At 34.7% G+C, this 22,893-nt stretch overlaps 1 protein-coding gene across 5 annotated transcripts in view; it reads right to left on the bottom strand.

The window, feature by feature from the left end:
• Positions 1-22,893, bottom strand: part of LOC132740824 (tudor domain-containing 6-like) — a 40,023-nt gene that overhangs the window by 16,005 nt on the left and 1,125 nt on the right. Inside the window, exons 2-22 of one of the 5 annotated variants that reach the window (XM_060728834.1) lie at positions 19,415-19,529; positions 18,542-18,599; positions 18,141-18,232; positions 17,571-17,709; positions 17,217-17,282; positions 16,655-16,692; positions 14,949-15,016; positions 13,031-13,247; positions 12,130-12,317; positions 11,682-11,837; positions 10,992-11,145; positions 10,728-10,791; positions 9,557-9,851; positions 8,734-8,796; positions 8,012-8,029; positions 5,126-5,188; positions 4,044-4,315; positions 3,519-3,617; positions 2,245-2,460; positions 1,518-1,774; positions 412-609 (exon numbers count right to left, since the gene is read on the bottom strand). In XM_060728834.1, coding sequence (XP_060584817.1) covers positions 412-609; positions 1,518-1,774; positions 2,245-2,460; positions 3,519-3,617; positions 4,044-4,315; positions 5,126-5,188; positions 8,012-8,029; positions 8,734-8,796; positions 9,557-9,851; positions 10,728-10,791; positions 10,992-11,145; positions 11,682-11,837; positions 12,130-12,317; positions 13,031-13,247; positions 14,949-15,016; positions 16,655-16,692; positions 17,217-17,282; positions 17,571-17,709; positions 18,141-18,232; positions 18,542-18,599; positions 19,415-19,518 — 2,825 coding nt within the window. In that variant the 5' untranslated portion in view covers positions 19,519-19,529. The remainder of the gene's footprint in view (positions 1-411; positions 610-1,517; positions 1,775-2,244; positions 2,461-3,518; positions 3,618-4,043; positions 4,316-5,125; positions 5,189-8,011; positions 8,030-8,733; positions 8,797-9,556; positions 9,852-10,727; positions 10,792-10,991; positions 11,146-11,681; positions 11,838-12,129; positions 12,318-13,030; positions 13,248-14,948; positions 15,017-16,654; positions 16,693-17,216; positions 17,283-17,570; positions 17,710-18,140; positions 18,233-18,541; positions 18,600-19,414; positions 19,530-22,893) is intronic. The other 4 variants (XM_060728836.1, XM_060728835.1, XM_060728838.1 and 1 more) reach the window with 4 other exon arrangements.

Here is a 22,893-nt window from a genome sequence, read left to right as displayed (position 1 = left end):
TCAAAAACCTTGACAGAGTTATGTCCTCTTGTCTGTTGATGAAGGTCGTGATGGTAAACAAGTATGGTCAGTTTCAAAGCAATACCTCCAATGGTTTTGAAATAAAGTGAGGTGGTACAAAAAACTTAACCAAGCTCAATACACTTTCTAAGTCAAAAAAGGGCCATAATTCTGTCAAAAACCTTGACAGAGTTATGTACTCTTGTCTGTAGATGGAGGTTATGATGGTGAACAAGTATGGTAAGTTTCAAAGCCATACTTGTAATACTTCTGAAATAAAGTGGGGTGGTACGAAAAACTTAACCAAGGTGTGACGCCAACGCCGACGCCGGGGCGAGTAGGATAGCTCCCCTTTTCATAGAAAAGTCGAGCTAAAAAACTACATGAAAACTCATTGTAAAAAGTACCTACCTATACTCTGTCTCTGACATTTTTTGACATTCCTCATTAAACTTTATGTTAAATGCTGTAAATTGGTGTGTATTTTCCTCATCTAGGATCTGTATACTGAAGTCTGTGGGTGTTTTCGCATCAGCTATCATCAATGGGTACTCTACATTTACTCTCAACCTTTCCACATACTTGGGCAGATCCTTCACGTACAACAATCTATATTGTAAGCAAAAACTTCACAAGTAAAACTTAGCTAAATGACAAAAAAAAGTCCTTACTGTTTAAAGAATCATCATATATCTAAGCTGACACTGGTAGATAACGAATATTGCACAAATGTGTAATTCTGAGGGGTTATATTGCCTAGAGTTTTATGTGTCAAGTCATCTGTGCTGGGACTTGTACAATCCATTTAAGATGTTAGTATGATTGCGGCTATTTTAGTTCAGACAAAGCATCTTACACAACTCCACATACATCTTGATATATGAGTAATATGGCCAGACAAACATTTATTTTCATCATCATAAATTAATCCAGTGAAGATTTCACCACAGCACACCACAGAAAATACATCTTAAAACTAGTAGCTTAATTTCTATGTAACAATCCATGTTCATTTACCAATTAAAGAATTACTATTTTTCTTTTTCTTTGGTTAGATTTTACGTCACACCAACACAGACACAGTAAAGGTCTTATGGCGTTTTTTTTTCCAGCTTTACTGAATGAGGGGAAACCTCCTGTGCTCTTCTAAGCATTATATCAGGCATAAATAATCACCTGAGTAGAACCACCAATGTTCTGTAAACTAGCTGGATAGCCTCCTCACATGAAACGATCCAAAGTCCTCCGATTTCAAACCCACCACTGTGAGGGGCAATTGGTTTGAAGATAACAACCTTAACCACCCAGCCACAGACACAAGTCTAGACAAGCATTTGACTTAGACTGAGAAGAAAGAAAGCTTGCAGTTTATTTGGACCAATTTTAAATCCACTTCCTGGAATTAACTAGTACTGGTATCATAAAAGGAAACATGGCTGCGATCAAAGTAGGGTTCAGACCCCTAACGGCAGATTGGGAAGTACACACCTTAACCACTAGGTCGTTACACCTCTTACCTTTCATTATTTGATGCAGGTATTTGCTGACGAGCTGCACCAGATGTCACTAGATTAGCTGATATCAGTTTGTCAGCAACATTCTCTCCGTTCATAGTCTTTAACATTATCTCATGGACTTTTCCTGCATGTGTATCGTTAACTTTTTTACACTCTGCGTGATATGGGTTATCTGGCGTAATGTATTTACCGAGGTCAGGAATATCCCAACTTTTGCCTACTTTTGGTGCAACACCTTCTAGTGCACACAACACTCCCTGAAAATCAAAAATATGTTAATTTAGAAGCTACATTTAATGTGACTTTCTATGTAAATTATGTTTCCACAAAGCACAGAACCATAATCTAAAAGTCCTGACTGTATATACAGACCAACCTCTGCATAGTGGCCCTCTATACAGCAATCACCTCTATTTAACAACAGTGTGTTATTTTTTCTAAAGTAAAACATCACAGCAAATCTATATACAGTACAGTAACACCTCTCGACAGCAACCAAAGAGAACTTGTCTCCCACAGGATGTTACTCTACAGGGGTTACACTGTATCAATGAATATATGAACTTATTACATACATATACATTTTTAACTTGCAAATCCCAAGACTTCTTTATGATATTTGACCATACCAATAATGAATATATTCCAGCGAAAAATCTTTCTTGCAAACCATGATAAGACTGAAACACAGTCACTAAAATTTAATGGTTTCAACAGAATCACAAACCTGTGCAGGAAGTATCATCATTTCGTTCGTGAGTTGTCTCAGGTCATCAAATTTTACAGTGTCTTTGTTGCCAAAATCGAGGAATTGAACGACGATCCTGTCCCCCGATACATTCACTACTTGTGCCCGATTCCAAGACCCATCCAAACTAAACCTAGCTCCATAGATCTCACCTTGTAATACTGAATTTACATCTGCTGGACTGTTTTCAAATGTCTGCAATAATATTTACATAGCGCTTTAATTACACTTTCTTTATTATATTGTTTTCCCATTAGTGTCAAAATATTCATTTCCCATTTATGTCAACCCTAGGCTATTTTTGGAACGTGAAAACAATTCAAGTCATGCCGTACGACTACCATCTAGGTGCTTTCACTGATAAAAGCACCAGTGTGGGTTGTGGAATCTCTGGTAGGTGTCATACCCATGTCCTAAAATACAGTCTGGTCCTTCATCCAAACACCACATTTCCTTATATTACATATTATTGACTTGCAATGACTGCATATATATATATTTTGTATATATCTTTTTTTTACTTGGGTTTTACGTAACACCGACACAGTATAAGTCATTTGGCGATGTTCCAGCTTTACTGGTGAAGGAAGACCTCAGGTGCCCCTATGTGTATTTTTTCAGGCACAAACGGCCACCTGAGTAGAACCACCGACATTCCGTAAGCAAGCTGGTTAGCTTCCTTGCACGAATTAATCCGAAGTCCCTGTTGGGATTTGAACCCACAGCGGTAAGGGGCAAGTGGTTTGAAGTCAACGACCTTAACCACTCGGTCATGGACACCCCCTGTATTTATATAAATCATAATATTTGTTTGTTATTTAATATTCACTGGACAGTCACTGTATCAGAAGTTGTTTATATGGCCCTACATAACCAGCTGTTTGCATTTATAAACAGAGTCATTATGCAGGGATTATATTGAAAACAAGTTATATTGATTAAAATACGGCCATATATATAATGCCAGGAATCTTATTAAACAAATTTGTAATACTGCAAAGTTCATTTAAATAAGCAAAACATAGAACTAATTTAGAAAATGACATCAGCTGTGTATATTGTTTATATAAATATAACGATAAACCAATGAAAAGCAAAGTTACAAACCTGCAGTATCATAATATCATTTATACATAACATCATAAAATAAATCTATAAATCCTTATTTAAACCAAATGAAGCAATTTAAAATGATAGAATTCGTCCTCATAAATCAAGTTCACAGAAAAAGTAATTTAGGACAAAGGGCATACCTGGTGCATAATGGCCATCAAATCCTGAAATTGCTGGGTCTCATCAACGGCCATCTGTAGGTAAAAGTGACCAGGATCTTCTATTGCTGTAATAACAACCTGAAACAAACAACAAATACATTTCAGTTACTTAACATACAGAAACATTAGTGTTAAACTGATACTTGTCTGTACACAAAAGTAAAACATAAAACTAACTTTGCATTTTAACTAACTCTCATAGGGTCCCATTATAACCAGAACTGCCTTTATACTGGCCTCTAAGCAAAAAACTGGCAACTCCTTACACTGCTAGAATCCAAAGTGATAAGCCTTTGCCAACAGTATTGTCCCCCACCAGGCTCTATAATCAACCGTTGGTACATGAATTTTATATTTTGTTATAGTAATACCTTTAAATTCAAGAGGAATACCTTTAAATTGAAATGGACTATTCCAAATTCAAAGCAAGGCAAATCCATTACACAAATTCAGCAGACTCAGTGACACTATTACTAGCACTTAATATCATATTTATAGTCATACCATTATGTCCTGATCTAAGGGCATGCTGGCAGTTTTCAGAGATTTTTTCGGAGGTGGAGACGGTATGGATTTCTTCTTTGTGGCTATTTTCGACACCTTTGGGGTAGATTCCGCCACAGGCTTCGGTGACTGTTTCTGACCGGAGGACACTGGCTTCGAAACCACTGGTTCATCACCCCATTCTTCGTCATCTAATTTTGTTTGACCAGCTCGACCTGGCGACGGTTTTTTATTGTCAACTCTATTATTGGACATATTCCTGGACTGGTTCTCTGTTCAACAAAATATATTCATGATAAAAACATTATCAACTATATACAAGCATATCAAGCATAGACTTTCCATCCCACAAAAAGTAACCTCCCTTAATACAAGGGCTATCCAAAAAGTAGCATGCTCCACTTTTCTAATTGCTGGTTAGTGAACAGGGAATAGTGTTGTTAGTATTGAAGTAAATGACCATGAAGGATAATTTAACCTATAAGGTTAACTGAAAATGTTAACCAATGCCAATGCTGCACATGTTGTGGGTTGTGGTTACTTTCATACACTTAAGATGTGGATGCCAAAAGATTTTTGGGTTACATATACATACAATACATGTATTAATGTCACTCCCCATTACCCCCCCCCGCCGACACACACACACACAAGTATGTCAGTATTTGTTTCTTTTTGTTTTGAATTTGTGTTTCGTTGGGTATTACATGACACTAACAAAGTAAGATGTCATATTAAGGCTTCTTTCCAGGTATTCTGGTGGAGGATGACCTTCAAGCATTATTTCAGACATGAGGGTGCACCGGAGTAGAACCACCAACATCCTGTAAGCTATGTGGATAGCTTCCTCACATGAAATAATGTGAAGTCCCTGGTGGGATTCGAATCTACAGTGACAAGGGTTAAGTGGTTTGAAGTAAATGACCTTAACCATTCCGCAATGGACGCCCCAAAAGTAGTTAGTTTAATAGTAGTTAATTTCAGTGATGTAGGCAGTCAGGTAGTTAGTAGTTAAGTGTGACAAAAACACTATTTTCAAATGATGTTGGCAGACTCAAATAAACACAATTCCAATAATTTACCTTGTTTAGCAGGACAATCCTTAGATATGTGCCCTTTTTGGTGGCAATTAAAACATTCTGCATCTAAAATATATACCATAATCTATGTCCTTATGTTAGGCAAAAATTACATAAATCTCTCCTTATATAAAATTAACAGGTACTAAACTTGCCACTTGCAAGTTTATTCCTTAGAAAAATTAAAAACCTGCAATCATCAATAAAAATATTTTCTTTATACCCCTTACAAGAAGTCTAGATAGTTTTTAATGATTTTATCAAATTCCAATAGCCCCTATCCTAATATATTTCACCATGCCTTAAGGTAACTTTTTTTTTTCCATAATTTAATCAATGAATCAAAGAAATGAAACAGTTATCTGAAATAATAACATAAAATTAATTTAAGTATTCTTAATAAAAGTTGCAAGTAGGAAAACACATAACTTTTTTTTAGAACTCGTTAGTACAAGAATCTGGATAATGTACGAACATTAACAAAATTAACATTTCAATGGAGAAGCAATATGAAGTTATGAGTCTTGGAAATTGTCGGAAGAATTTTTTAAGTTCATAAATCAAAATTGCATCCTAAAGTTATGCCCCTTGGATAGTGATTTTCAATATTAAGTTTCTAGTGAGTATTTTCAGTAGTTAAGATAAATATTTCATCTAAAACTTTAATCACGAATTTTCTTAGCTAAAAAAAATTAAATATCATCAGACATTAGTCAAATTACATGTGCACGAGTTAAGTATCTAGAACTGTGAGTGACCTCAAATTATGATTCGGAAGACATGTACTAAGTTTATAGTGAGTATTTCAGTTTTTTTTAATGACTGATGTTGCATGTAAAACTTTTAGCAAATTTTTTTAAGTTTAATCAATAATTATCTATTTTATTCAGGTAATTGTTACTACTTGCTTACATTAATGCCAGTAATACTTGAGGATCATTATCAAACAAAGAATGAGCCAACATTGCACAAATAGTGACACTGTGTGTGCCAAAGTTAAGGTAAATGCTGTGCAAGTCAAAGATTGGTAAGGTGCATGCATAAACAAGGTTTCATAGGAATAAAGGGAAAACAAATGCAAAATATGGAATTTAAAGGCACATTATGCTTCAGAAACAACTAGAACTGCCACTGTGGTGGCTTGAATACCCCCGTATACCACTGTCAGAATCAACAGTGGCCATTTAGAGCTCAAGGACAACCTCCCTGCCAAATCTGAGGTTTCTAAGCCAGTGCATTGCCAAGTTATGTATTCTACATGCTTCAAATGTGAAAATCAATACACTGCGGATTCTTAAGCATTTGAGCAGACAAGCTTATTATAGTAAAAATCCCTTTGACCTTTACCTATGACACAGTCACCTAAAAATCAATAGGGGTCTTCTACTGGTCAAACAACCTCAATAGCAAATATGAAGACTGTTGACCAAAGTATTCTTAAGCCATTCAGCGGATAAGCTTTTTATACCCCCGCACAACAAAGTTGTAAGGGGGGTATACTGGAATCAGCTTGTCCGTCCGTCCGTCGGTTTTTTCTTGTCCGCCCAATAACTTAAGATTCCTTTGACCTACAGTCTTCATATTTGGCATGGAGGTTAGTCATGATTAGTAGATGACCTTTATTGATTTTGAAGTCACCAGGTCAAAGGTCGAGGTCACAGGGGCCTTGACTTAAAAAAGCTTGTCCGCCCAATAACTTAAGATTCCTTTGACCCACAGTCTTCATATTTGGCATGGAGGCTAGTCATGATAAGTAGATGACCCCTACTGACTTTGAGGTCACCAGGTCAAAGGTCAAGGTCACAGGGGCCTTGACTTCAAAAAGCTTGTCCGCCCAATAACTTAAGATTCCTTTGACCCACAGTCTTCATATTTGGCATGGAGGTAAGTCATGATTAGTAGATGACCCCTATTGATTTTGAGGTCACCAGGTCAAAGGTCAAGGTCACAGGGGCCTTCACTTCAAAAAGCTTGTCCGCCCAATAAATTAAGATTCCTTTGACCCACAGTCTTCATATTTGGCATGGAGGCTAGTCATGATAAGTAGATGACCCCTACTGACTTTGAGGTCACCAGGTCAAAGGTCAAGGTCACAGGGGCCTTGACTTAAAAAAGCTTGTCCGCCCAATAACTTAAGATTCCTTTGACCCACAGTCTTCATATTTGGCATGGAGGTTAGTCATGATTAGTAGATGACCCCTATTGACTTTGAGGTCACCAGGTCAAAGGTCAAGGTAACAGGGGCCTTGACTTCAAAAAGCTTGTCCGCCCTATAACTTAAGACCTTTGACCTGGTGACTTCAAAATTAATAGGGATCATCTACTAATCATGACTAACCTCCATGCCAAATATGAAGACTGTGTCAAAGGAATCTTAAGTTATTGGGTGGACAAAAAAAAAACGACGAGGGAGACGGCCAAGCTGATTCCAGTATAACCCCCTTACAACTTCATTGTGTGAGGGTATAAAAATTCTTCTTTAAGAAAAAAGGCAAAGTTTTATATCATTTAAATAATTGTTTTAATGCATGTTACATGCTAATCATCTACAGAAAGTAACGCTGAATGTAAAATTGTTTGTTATAAATGTAGCAAAATGTTAACAAAGTAGTATTTTGACTTCAATACAAAATACTAAAATAATCAATATTAAAGTACTAATTGCCAAAAAGAAACATAGTCAAGATTTAAGATATTTCAGGGAATTGGCCAGCGAATAAACATCTGGCACCTAACAACACCTGTCCTGACAACAAAAAAGTAAGCTTTTACAGAAATAAAAATGTAAGCAAAGTAAGCTTTTGCAGAAATAAAAATAAAAGCATTTCTGGGGTATAAAGTGGCCTTTAAAGAGCAAGTTCAAAGCAGGGTCAGGTATAACAGCTTTACCTGTTTTCTTATTCTTTTCTATTAACAAAAATAATTTATATATTAATATCAGGCATGCAGTCAGAAAATGAGGTAGTGCATAGATATAGTTAGCATAAAAACAGTTGATAGTGAGCATAAAAACAATTTAACTTCACGTATATTTCTTCATAATCTTTTGCATACTTTCCAGTTTTATGTGCCACACTTGATCAATGCAAGAATTTGAAATCGTATGATTTCAGGCTCTTTTGGGCCTCAGTGGCATGTAATAAATGCAAACAAATACAAATAAAACTAATTCAGGAATCATAAGTACTAACTAAAATATTTCACATCAGAATAAAATCATACTTTACAACATCACTATTTTTCTTGGTTTTGTTTGGTTTTTCCGGCGCACCAAGATAATTCAGGTCATATGTCGCCCGAAACATATGATTTTGGCTAACCTCAGGTATTACAAACTTGAAGCAACACTAGGGGTCACTAGCACCTCACCTGCTGGAGCTAAGAGATGCATAGACCCCAGTAATTCGAACCTATTAAGTTGTCTCTTATGATTACACAGGGATAAACGGTGGCTGCAATTCTAATGTCACAACCCTTAAAGGCAATTCCTCAGCCACAAGGGGGACAATGTAACTTTTCTTTCACCAATAGATAGCAAAATAAATCTGCCTAATTAATAACAACATGTAAATGTAGCTTTAGTATACAATATCTATTTTAAAATGACTTACTGCAGAAATTTGGCTTTGGGCAGTCACTTCTCATATGAGTTGTTTCTCCACAATTAAAACATGCTGAAATGAAGAAAATAAAACCATTTATTAACATTTCTGATTTTATTAACATTTCTTCCAATGTTTTAGCCCAGCTTCTGCCAATACCATCAATTTTAACACCTTTTCGATCATATCTCGGTGTTCAGTTCACCTCAACAGCTTCACTTGATAATTTAACTAGTAATAATTACCAATTTTTGTGCAATTTACCAACCACTCATCCACACGATTCTTGAATCAGCTGCCAAACAAATGTCCATTAAGACTCATAAGCTAAGCGGATCTTTTCACAGGCAGTATTTTTATATTGTATGTTGCTTTCAGGTGGGAATAAAAATCAATTTATCTGATCTTCATTTATTTTCTTTCATAAAAGTAAGGGTTTTATGAACATAATTAAAGAAGAGAGCATCTATCTGTTTAGTAATCTTTAGGGAATCCCCAGGCAAATGAATTGCGTACTTTTCAATTAAGGCTCTATGGAAACTTCCTATCTTGTACCTTCCTCTCAACCTAGAGGGAAGTATGTTTGTTTTGTTTGATTTTACGACGCGTCAACACAATTTAGATCATATGGCCCATAAAGAGGTAAGATTATTATAGCTAACCTCCTCGGATGTTACAAACTTAAACCAACACCAGGGGTCAAAACCACCTCACCTGCTGGAGCTAAGAGATGCACAAACCCCAGAGATTCAAACCAATTTAATCATCTCTTACTATCACGCAGGGATAAATGGTGGCTGCAATTCTGTTACAATTAACACAATGATATTACCTCTGTCATCCTTGTTGTTTCGTCCCGATTTCTTATCACCTGATCTCGCCCGCCTCCTGCTACCATCATCATCCCTTGACCTTTCACCCTTCCTTTCTTCATTTTTGTTATTGCTTGTATCATTTCTTCTTCTATCAGAGCTTCTGTCATCGTCGCTTTGTTGACCCCGCCTCTCCTCTCTTCTACCTTGACCTTTTGACCTTTCAGATTCAGACTGTGCTCTTTGATTATGGTCAGATTTTTTGGTAACCTCAATAATGTCCCCTGTAGCTTTCTCCATCAGTTTTTTCACTTGCTGCAAAGAAATCTATACTGTATGTTTGCTAAAACAAAAACATAGATAGAATCTAATTTAGAGGACCCCAATGTCCATGCGTTTTTGTTACTATACTTTTATTATGTTTCTAAATTTTATTCTGCATATTATTGTAGCTTTGAAAATAAGAATCTTAAAATGCAAGATGGTGGGGGCAGGTGCCCCTAATATGCAAGTGTGCAAGTATTATTTATTTTCTGGGGTCTGCTAAACTAGACGTGTTCCAACTCTATGTAGTTTTCTGTGATGCAAAATAAGCTGTTTAGATTTATGCAGCCATTGCACAAGATCTTATATTTGAATATAATACAGAGCTGCTTTAAACAAAACATTTTCTTACTACCAGTGTCAGTTACCCTCATTTCCAGGGTAAGAAATTCACTTGAGTGCACAGCAGACAGTTCTAAAAATAATCCTGAATCAACTTCTTGTGAATATCTTTAAATCATATTATAATTTTACACCATTTCACAGTACATTTGTTGGTTTGTTTTGTTGGATTTTAAGTCTGACACAATGACATTGTAAGTCATATGGCAACCTTCTAGCTTAACTGGTGAAGGAAGACCTAAAATGCCCCTTCATGCAGCAAGCAAGCATCATAGTAGAACCGTCAACCTTCTGTAAGCTGGCTGGATAACTTACTCACATAAAAGACTCCATAGACTCTGATGGGATTCAAACCCACAGCAGTAAGTACTAAGTGATATAGTCACTGCCTAGAAGTCATGTAAGCTCACCACCAAGTCCTGAATTTCAGAGCAAAATATTTTATAAACAGAAAATTATATACAAGAATAAAAAGATAACTAAAATTTGACAAATTTTTGAAAAATTTAACAAAAAATGACAAACCGGTATTAATTCATCTCCTACAGTGACATCAAACTCTGAAAATGCTTCACTTGCTTCTTTTTCTCTACAAAAGAAATTATACATTTTTTCATTATTTCTTAACATATTTCAATTTAAGCTTGAAAAAATTGCCTGCAAGTACCTTTGAAAACTTCAATATATTTCAGCAGATGAAAATAACCAAAATTTTGATATGGAAATCGCTAACTTGGAATGGACTGTTTCAAATTTAAGAATTTTTAATATGTAATTTGTGAGACTTACTTGCTTATGGTGAGACACACATTACGATGTTCGACCCAGTCTTTTTCTTGGCACGCAGCACTACAGTATGGTATCTTACATTTACTACAGCGTGATCCACCAAGCTTTCCACAAACCGAGCATTCTTGTCTTAATATCTTTGACTCCCCTCCTCCTTTAGAGTACAACATATACAAATTTAGTGAAACTATAAATAGTTATATATGTACATTACTGCCTTATGTTTCAATTCTACAATATTACTTCTTAATATACATCCATTAAAATTGATGTAATATAAACATTGCTTATTTTTCACTTTTACAGGAATGGTGGCAGAGCCACTGTAAGGGGGGGATTTTGCATTGCAGAAGGGGGGTGGGGGGTGGGCGTTGGGGGGAAGAGGCGCGGGGATTAACAGATTTCATTTTCTGTTTATCGTGATGCAATACCATTAACTTCTTGAAGTACAATGTCCCTTTCTCTGTCTCACTCATCATCATGATAAAAATTTCCTCTGGAGGGAATTTTTTTTTTTCAGAAATAGGTGAAGAATATATAAATAACGGAGAGGGAAATAAAGCTGTATTTTGGCCGTCCTTAATTGGCTCTTAAAAAGCACTGTGATTCTATATCAATCTTTGGAGAAAATCTAGTACATTTCTTGTCTACAATTTGATTTAAAGCATTTATTTCCTTGAAAAATTTTACCTTGTTTTGGCAGGGGCGTTTGTTGTGGCAACGGGGTTTGTTGTGGCAGGGCTGCTTGTTGCATACTGGCGTTCATCAATGTAGAATTCATCATCTGATTATAGGCAGGCTGGAGTAAATGTGAAGAGTTCATCATCCCCATGTAAGGATCTGCAACTGTAAAAGTCAGTAAACATGGGTCATCTCAAAACAAACCATTACCACTTCACTCTAACTTTCTGAGAAATATATTCCAAAAGTTTACATGTTTCTGAAAATTCAACATTTCTTTAAAAAAGAAATATCCAATAAAATTTCAGAGGCAAATACAATTACAAAATCATGTAACAATCATTCAAGTAAATCTAAAATGATTCAATCTGATATTTTTTCCTAACGATTTTTTTTTCAATGCAATTTCTTATCATTTTTAGCATTTCAATCTAATATTTCCTATTTCCTTACTCACCGTAAACAGGCATTGGATACCCTGGGAAACCCATTCCTCGTCCCATATACGGTTGCTGGTACCCGCCATATCCTCCATCATAATTATCATAATAGTCTCTATAGTAACCGCCACGACCCCTTTGACCTCTAGAGCGATTACCCCTCCCACGTCCCCCTCTCCCTCTTGTAGGTTGAAAATAGTCTTCTCTGAAAGACGTTTAAATTTTCGGTGATTCCCAGTGAACAGAGTAGTGTCAGTCATTGTGTAAAGATCTTATAAAACATCAACTATTTCAAACATTTCATTATATTTGGATCTGAACTGGAACTGTTACATTACTTAATATTTAAGTATTTCAGTCAAAGATGGTGTAATCCTACTTAGTGATATTCAAGTAATCAGTAATGAAGTTATTCTTGATTGCAATACAAAACATTTTTTCCAAGTAATTACAGTAGATTTCGATTACCATGTAATGGCAATTTAATCAATTATAAGCCAAAATTTTATGTAATCATTGACAGAGGAACAACAATTCTGTGTTGTTTTAAACTAAATATTTCAGTAATTTATCATGAAAAAGTGCATTCTATCACTGTGAAACCTTCTTCAAAACAGTGTCCCAAAAGCTATTCAAAACGCGTTTGTTTCTAAAAATAGAAGATAAGGAAATGAATTGTCTGCTTTACTATTTTAAGTATAGACAGCAGACCCATAGAGGCTTCCAGGGGTTTCCTTATTGTTTATGTACCTTATCATCGGCAAATTTCATTTTCCACCTCAATCCTTTTGATTTCACAAATATATAAAACAATTTATCTAAAAATAACACATTTAACCTTAATAAAAGCTGAAGGCTGCTTTAAATTAAGGCCGCTTTAAATTAGTGAACACAAAAGCTCCCCAGAGCTATTATTACCTTTCATATTCAAAGTCTTTCACTTTTCCTCGGCCAAGAGATTTTCCTCTACCCACGGGGGTATGCATGTTCATTGAATCTAAGATTGCATCAGTTCGAGACACAGTGTGACCCCCGGCCTTGTCTACTTGCACTGTAAGATTGTTGAGTCTTGAAGGATAGCTACCGGCCTGTGGCAGACCCTCTGATGGCTGTTTTGCATTTCCTATTGGGCTTACTAAAAGTGAATAATGTAAACAGTCATATTATAATTACATGTATTTAACCTCAACATGCTGAATTTGTGTAATGGATTTGCCCTACTTTTAATTTGGAACAGCCTATTTAAAGTTTAAGGGAATTCAATATCACACACAATAACAGTTTATTTAAATATAGTCTGGCTCTTCACAGGTGGCATAATCTCTTTGAAGAAATTTCAAATGGTTAAAGATCCTGTATATTGCAATTAAAGTGGTAACAACACTGAAATTTATCCCAATGTTCAAAAGTTCTATTGTTTTTATCAATATTTGAAAATTGTATGGAAAATGTGCCCATTGAATCAGGCAAGAACTGCAAAGTTTAGACAACTTGAAAGTTCAAGTTTACATCACAGAATAACTAGAAATTTTAAAGACAAAACTAAATCATGCATTTAACATAGCATACAATATCTAGTAAGAATGATTACAATGTATTCATTCCAGGATAAAAACATTGGATTTCATACAGCCTTTAAAATCACACAGGTAACTAAAAACATTTGCCCATTTGTACTTAAGCAGAACTAGTTCTATCAATATGTAAAGTTTTACACCGAAGGGTACACAAAAGAAAATAAAATCATGAAAATACATCTAGTCCTAAAAACTAGCATTTTCTTCAATTTCTTTGGTCCTCAATAATCTCAGTCTCTAATAATCTATCATATTATATAGAGCTGTCATTGATTCAAGGTAAGGCATATCAACAATATATCAATATCGGATGACAAATATCAACGATACACCGATATATTGATAATTACCTAAAATTACTTGTCTGTCATTCACTTTTATTCCTGTTAAAATGATTTCAGTAAAAAACATGTTCTGTTCAGTGTCTTGCTTATAAAAGCCATTGCATGATTTTTATCCAGACCATATATTTGTCACCATTGCTGTGAAATATTTCCACTATGTAGCATGAGATAATACCTGCTTCTGTATATGTTTTAGATGAATTTTCCCAATATCTAGACATATTATTAATAAGTCAAAATTATCAATTTTTTTAACTGTGTATCTGTTGATCAACAGAAAAATATTAATGATACATCAATATTGTTTATATCGATGATAGTTCTAATATAAGAAAACTAAGTAACTTGTTGGCGTATAGCTAGTTTTCAGTACTGTTTCAAATCCACAACACAATATCCATTACCTATATTACTAACATATGGACTTTGCAATGGAAATTTGCGACACAACGGCACTGTTATATTGTGATTAAACAGCTCTGTAAATAGTTTAAGTTCTGTTACGTGTTTGAATACAATCAAAAAAGTACAACTCAGCTCATATATTTAGGTCGTAAAATCTATCTTTGTAAATAATCCAAAAATTCATGATAAATACATGACTGATCTCTCTTTCTGATGTCAGCAAAATCCTGTTACAGAAGAACTACTTATTTAGTCTGAAAGTGGAGAAACTTCTGAATATGAGCCGAGACATTCATATGGGTGTCTGGTTGGGACTATAAATAATCAATATATCACACAAATCATGTATACATGTATTATTTGAAATACCACTTCCACTTTAATGTAACACCCCCAATTTCCTTATTTACAGTCTAACCTATCTGCAAAAATTGCAAGCCAACATTTATTTTTTTTAATTCAAATGCATATAATTCTTATGTAATATGAATAATAATTCAATGAATTTACCCTGTGTAATTTCTCTAAGTTTCTTCCCCCTCCCAGCTCCAATGGCACTTGAGGCAGCCCCTGCATTTCTGGAAACAAAAAAAAAGTATTCAATTAAATCTTTTTTCCCTTTTTCAAACTGGCATAGTTTTAAACTGGCATAGTTTAAGTCCTTACTCAACCAAGAAGATGAAAGAATCCACCAGAAGCAAGTGTGAGTTAATACACCTTTTGGTTTAATTTTATTTGATCTTCAAATCACTATTAGTCTAGTTCTCAAGCTAAAACATAAATCTGGAAACTTTTCCAGAATCCTTAAGCAAAAACTGACAGTGTCATTTGAAAATTGTTTTCCTAAGCTGTGAACATAACTGTAGATAGTGCAGGACATTAAACTAGTGTTTATCATATTGTGTAGGATTTTTATCGAAAAGTGAGAATTTATTTAATTCGTTATCTTTTTCCTTCTTTCTGTATGTAAAATTTTCCCCCTTACTCTGAAAAATAGAGGTAAATTCTCAAAAATTTGGGTGAATCCCTCCATCGCCCCTCCTAGAATAGACACTGTCCTGGTTGCATTAAGTCAAATCAACTCTGTAAAGGCGATTTTGCATTTTTGAAGGAAGTTTCGGGTGCCAACACTGAAATTCCTACACAAGTCAATATCTGTACAAATTATACTACAAAGTCATATACAGTAGAACTTCTATGAGTCGAACTTCGATTAGTCGATTTTCTCGATGTGTCGAAGAAAAATGAAAGTCCCGATTTTCCCCCTATATATTCCTTATAAAAACCTATCTATGAGTCGAGATTTTATGTGTCGAATTTTTCGATGTGTCGAAGTTTTTTTCGTGGTCCGTATAAAGTAAATCTAGTGCAATTTTACCACAAATAAGTCGAAGTCTTTCGATTATTTTGACACCTTCGATCTCGAGACATTTTTCACACCTTATACTGGCTGCGAAGACGATTTCCAATCAACTTGTGTGACAGGTGTCAACTACACACATCCGTGTTCAAAAGCAGCCTTTGTTTGCGATAAAAATGTGTGATAAAATGCTTTAATCGTTACTATTTTAATTGCCGTTAGTGGTATTTGAAAGTAAACAGTAAGAACTACTTTCATTTTGAAAACATCCATGACCCGGTGTTGCGTGAGAATAACACGCGAAATATTTACTATAAAGCCGGTTTAGTTATCGCCCTTTCTTACTGTTACGCCTTTTGTAACTATATTGTATACGTCAACGGGTAGTCAAAATAATAAGCCGTGAAAAAACGTTATCTAACATGCTATATTTATCATAGTTAAATGTAAAATATCTGATTAATGATTGATAAACATGAAAAAGGTTTCGTTATAGATCTTATGATTAGCACTAGTCACGGGTCGAAATTTTGTCATGGAATTGAGAGGCGATTCATGAGTCGAAGTCCCGTGTGTCGAAGTTTTTACCCAAGTCCCTTCAACTTCGACTTACCGAAGTTCTACTGTATATTCTTTTAAATCTCTGCATAGCTTCCTCTCAAGAAAGTACTTCTCTTGTGGGATTTGAACATTGGTATTTAATGCTGTTAAATGAACTATTTGCTTTTAACCCATTCACTAAGAGGAAGCCATTCTTATAAAACATTGAGCTTTAAAAAGAGAATTGGCAGATGAAAACTCCTATTCCTTTATATTGTTATTAATTTGGATTAAAAGAAAACTGTATAATACATACCCTACACCATTTATCACATTTGGCTTGTTGTTTGATGACTGCAATAAAATCATAGAAAACTCATTATTTAATGCTGCTATCATTCAATATAGTATCTTTCTTTTTATTCTGATAATCAGATATTTATTTTCATATGATATGCTCTAAAATTGTAAAAAGAAGTTTTAAAGGGACTCCACTGTGGGTTACAGACACAACAGACTGGAAATACCAATCTGAAATTTGTGTACTACTTGATGTAAGTCTGGAGCAATAACATGTGTGCCAATTTTCGTATCATTCCCTCACCCCTGTTTTTTCCTTAATAATTTTGATTGTGTGAAATGGCTTCAGAATTATGCTAAGAATCACACAAAAATCCATTTTCATTGTAATTCTTATTACAATTCTTTATTATCTTTTGTAGATTTTTCTATTTAAGTGCTTCACTTGATCTACATGTGTATTGCTAGTTTTTCAAACTGTATTGTTTTCTGACTTTTAGACCTCAGTGGAGCTCCTTTATCAATGTGCTGGAAAATCTTTTAAGGAAAATCTGTTGTTTTTTTTAATTCATCCTCACCATGGGGACAGTATCCGAGTCACTTGATCCCTCGTCAAATCCTCTAGCTGTCATCAGGCCAAGATCCTGGGGAAAAAACACCACAGGAAAATTTAAAGCACACTTATAAATGAAATATTGGTCAAAGATCATTTTAACATAAATGGGCCATACATCACTCAAATTTATTGGGCCATACATCACTCAAATTTATTGGGCCAAGGATCACTCAATTTTTTTTTGGGCCAAAGATCATTTAAATTTATTTGGCCAAACACCACTAAAATTTATTAGGCCCAGGATCAATTAAATTAATGGAGCCAAGGATCACTCACATTTAATAGGTTAAAGACAGGCAGAGAAAAAGGTTTTTACCTGCTTTTCTTGTTTCTTCTTTTCTAATTCCTCTTTAGACATTGAGACAGTCACACGTAATGAAAATTTGTTAATCTTAAACCCATCGTACTGTGCTATAGCTCGTTCAGCATCACTCAGGCTTCCCATTGTTACAAATCTGAACAGTATATTACATCAGTATTAATTTATACACAAAATGCTTTACAATCTTACAAGTTCCCTTTTATATTTTTGTTGCAGCTTTACTGGTGGAGGAAAACCTCAGGTGCCCTTCTGTGCATTATTTCAGGCACAAAAGGGCACCAGAGTAGAACAAAGGACATTCTTAAGATTGCAGGATAGCTTCCTCACTTAAAAGAAACCACAGTCCCAGTCAGAATTTGAATTCATAACAGTGGCAAGTCATATGACCTTAGCCATTCAGCCATGGACATACCATTCACAATTCTTTATTACAGAATGAAGTTATTAGATCACAATGCATCCATATATACATGTATTTAATTGTCTCGATACATTGCTTGCTATAAATATGTATGACCTGATTTATGCAATAAATATACTGAACTGAATTGAATTGACATTTACCCAAATGTGTCCCCGGAATTTTCTCTTTTAGACATCATCTTCTTAACACGAACAACACTGCCAGCTCGTCCAAATAGACTCTCCAATCCCTCCTGTAAAAACCAGGACAATTAAAATGTGAATAATTTCTGGTATCACCATGCTTAAAATTCAGGAACAGAGAATTACCTCTAAATATGGGAAATGCAAAGGAAAAAACAAGAGCATCCCAATTGTGGGGCAATATACACACAAATGTTCAAAAGATACAGAGCGGACACGGAAACTACTGGAAGACAGACAACCAGATGTATAACATTATACACTGAAATTTCTTTTTCTGGCATATAATAATCCTGATACAAACATAAATCAAGAAAAGAGAATGACATCATTAAAGACATATATATTACAATGTATACCTCTGTAAGTTCTTGTGGAATGCCTGTAACATACAGCTGAACATGTCTTTCACTACCCCTGAAATATAATTTACAGATTTTTTAAATCCCACTATCCAACATATAGTGTGAAAGTCACACAGACAAACAGCTTAAGATACAGCGACTTATCTTCAATCTACATAATAAACATAGAGGTGTTTGTGCCGTTGACAAAATATGTCTGGCATCTTTGTTTGTTTGTTTTATTCTACGCCTTTTCCAAACAGTATTTCAGTCATTTAGGCGGATAGTTTCCTAACCATAGTTCCTGAAGAGTTAAACCAGTACTAGACTACCTTCCTCCGCGCTAAACTACCAAAGCATCTCCCGGGGATCGAACCCACGCCAGAGAGGTAACTGGATTAGAAGTCATCGACTCTAACCCCTCGACCACGGAGGTCTGGCATCTAGGTAGATTAGAAAGCATCAACCTTACACAAACTAGCAGGGTAAGTAACACCACATAAAGCTTCCATCCAAGAATTCCTACTTAATGTCACAAATGAACTGATTCAGGCATACTAATAAGTCTGTATGGGTACTTTTTCATCAGGCCTAAAGTTTCCCCATATTCAAGATATGCGACTAAACTTTATTTGGTCTCGGTAGAAATCATTGCTAAAATCAAGGGGCTTGAACAATGACTTACAAAATGTGATACACATGTAATATTACATGCAAAACTTTAAACCTTCCAGTTCTACACAAATATATGTAACACCAGAATGAAATGGTTAGCCCAAATTTCCTTAAAAAAAACTAGAATAGGTAAAATCCACAAACAAGTCTGTATAAGAGCAATCAATAACATACAAAATGATAAAGATAAATGTTTAAAAATAATGCAGTTACTTCACATAATTCTTTTTAACACTCAGATTCCTTCCAGGGCCTTTTGTGTAGGAGTTGAAAATTTTGTCTTCAAAGTCTTCTGTCTTTGGATCCCAAGCATCCATTTTGATCTGTTCTGCAAAGAAATTAGATGTCATTAGCCAAAGTAAGCATATAGTATGCAAAAACAATGGTATACGCATAAACAAAACTACAGTAGTTATTTTATATCCAAGCAAGTTTCAGGGAAAAAATTACCCTGATTAACATATTGCATTTTTCATGTTTATATAACACATAATTTTCCAAGTCCTTAAAAAATATGTTACATATACAAATGTAAAATTCTTAATAGAAATGTGTCCAACAATACCTTAGTTCTATATATTTCAGGGCTCACGCTGTCGGTCGCCATTTGCGATTATTTTATAAGATTGGCGATTATTTTTGCATTTTGGCTACAAAATCTGGCGATTATTTTTTACTTCCAACAGTGTTTATATAAGGTGTAAAAATCGATAATGAATGCAGTAGACCCAATTAACACTAGCGGGGTGCATTTAATTGAGTGTCAACTTTTTACCGGTCACGTGCTGCTAACTATATTGCCCGAGGTGATAAAATACATGCGAGATGTATAATTGTATAAGTACTTTAAAGATATTGTCCAGCATTTATTATAGACATCAAATATCCGTCAATTAGCCACAAAAATCGTTTTAAAATTGATAAACTGGATATTGACTTACCCAAAATTTACCGTGATTCCAGTAATTGCAAATTTTTATTTTTTTTTGTTTTAAGCTACTTGACTAAATCGCCAGTGGAAAACAATGGTAAAATATTTAAAAAGTATTAAATTCCAAACAACTATTTGCACAACAACCAAAATTGTGAATATTTCTTTAGAAAACAGGAAAAATCCGATTGTCACATATTTTCGCGACACCGATAATTTTGATATTTATTTGAAGGTGTAATAAGCTATGTTCTGTTTAAAAATCTTTACTACTATGGCAGAAAATTTGTATTACATTGGTGATGATAATATTTTTCAGTAAATTATTCAGAAAAAAGGCTGCATTCTGTGAATGAGTTTGCAAACTTGTGTTATTTCTATAGGCTAATATGACCTAGATCTACTCCAGTTCTGTGTGAAATGTGGAAATTGACAGTGGTTATAGCTGACAAAATTTGATTAGAACAAACAAAAAAAGTTGTCTGATAACAGCATTATGTAAAGTTATAATGAATCTTCAATATTATTGTTATACAGTAATTATACCAGTGTTTTTTTTTCTTTATATAACTACTACCCTAAAACGGTACCATTCCCAATAGAAAATAGACATTAAAATTCCCAATTTCCAATGTTAAATTCCCAAAATGACTGTTCAAAATGCCCACAAGGCAAAGTGATTTTTCTCAAATCATTTAATTCCAACATATTCATATAAATCACCACTCAATAGTTCTATCTAGACAGTAGAAGCTGTTAGCTATATCTATATTCATGATGTCTTTGAAAAAATGCATTAAAACAATTCCCAATTTTAGTCAAAATAACGCATTTTTTCCCAATCAGTCTGGTACCGGCACCATTCCCAAAGTAGAGAAAAAAACGCTGTATACTAATTATAACGTTTTTATTCTGTTCTATATTAACAATTAAAGTTGTGGTTCTATTTAAAAAAAGGTAGTTATCAATATACACAAATGTATCAGTTTATTTGAGAATCCTTATAAAACTGAAAGATATAAATGTAATGTTTATTTAATCAACTGCTTATGTTGTTAATCGCTAATCCGTGAATAGTCCGTTGAACTTTTGGCTATTATTTTTTTAAGCTGAAATTATTGGCTATTATTTTATTTGAGCCAGTGTGAGCCCTGTATTTGGATTAAATATTCTGTTTCTCCCATTTATATTTTGAAAATTCTTTGACATTGAACATTACACTTTGAAGTTTTCTCTGAAAACTGATTGAAATGTATGCTGGCAGGTGTTGGTGCAATGAATTAGAGCATAAAGAAGTTATTAAACCTATTTTGTTTTACACTTTGTATAGGACTTCAAAAAAAATGTGTTACAAAAACATGAAAAGGGGGAAATAATTCTCACAAAAGTGACAGTAGCCAAATATTCTTCTTTCTGTTTATGTCATATATTATGCTCAATAAACAAACAAAGTTTAAAAGAAATATCTTTACTATTTTTCTAGAAATATGATTTTTATGTCATAAGCCCCATGGGGCATTTTCACCAGCCTGTTTATGTCATATATTATGCTCAATAAACAAAGTTTAAAAGAAATATATTTATTATTTTTCTAGAAATATGATTTTTATGTCATAAGCCTGATCAGGCATTTTCACCAGCCTGCGCTGTTGACCTTATGCTACACGTGTTCAGACAGTTCTCCACAAAAAATAGGGAGAGAACAGTCAGTGAACCCTCATTAGAGGGACTGGTAAGGGGAGAATAGTCTGACTATCCATGGCTCAGTCTAGACTAAACACAGCACTTACTTCTGAAGTTAAAAATGTGTAGATTTTTCTACATAAATGAAAAAAACTGATGGCAATGAAATGATTCAGAGTCAACTCGTCCTCTGGTCAACTCGTCCTCTGGTCATCTCGTCACCTTTTTAGTCAACTCGTCCCTTGGACAACTCGTCCCCTGGTCAACTCGTCCCCAACTCTTCCCCTACATTTTATTATTATTTGTTTTTCATATATTTCAAAAAAGAGCCACAATCAGCAACACAAACGATTAAAATTGTCACATACACCTTTCTCATGCAGTCTATAATCCAACAATATGGAATTCTAAGAAATATGCACGTACAACGCAAATGTGATTTTAAGAATAAATCTTATTTTTTTAATGCGTTTATTTAAGGTCGCCGCCGGAAGGCCATGTGGGCAACTGTACACTCAGGTCGGGCCATCCAAAAGCGTTCCGCCGAAATTTTTTCGTCAATTTTTTCAAGCTTTATTGGTGGAGGAAGACCCCAGATGCCCCTCCGGGCATTATTTCAGGCACGAGCGGGCACCTGGGTAGAACCACCGACCTACCGTAAGCCAGCTGGATGGCTTCCTCTCATGAAAAATTTCGACCCGAGTGAGGATCGAACCTACAGCGGCGAGGGACCTGTGATTTCAAGTAATTTAACGTAAAAAAGACGTTATTTTATTTATATTTCGATATCAATCAAATTCATTATTAATTTTACATAAAAGAACTATTTACAGACATTGATTTACAACATAATAGTGACGAATAGATCGAAAGTAGGGGACGAGTTGACCTAGTCCAATAGATTAGACGTTACAGGCTTGTTATAGTTTTATGTTGGTCAAGCCTGACGTCAAATAGTTATTGCTCATAAACGCGTAGCATTTTGAAAAATTAAAAAAATGTCTATTGGCTTGCCTTTCAAGCTTTATTTAAAAGCTTATCTTCTGTTCTTTCAATTGCATGGTCTATCATTAACAAA

Source organism: Ruditapes philippinarum, unplaced genomic scaffold, assembly GCF_026571515.1.
Source record: "Ruditapes philippinarum isolate M1 unplaced genomic scaffold, ASM2657151v2 ctg230_1_1_1_1, whole genome shotgun sequence".
Taxonomy (NCBI): domain Eukaryota; kingdom Metazoa; phylum Mollusca; class Bivalvia; order Venerida; family Veneridae; genus Ruditapes; species Ruditapes philippinarum.
The sequence above is the reverse complement of the archived record's forward strand: the minus strand, read 5'-3'. Positions and strand labels throughout refer to the sequence as shown.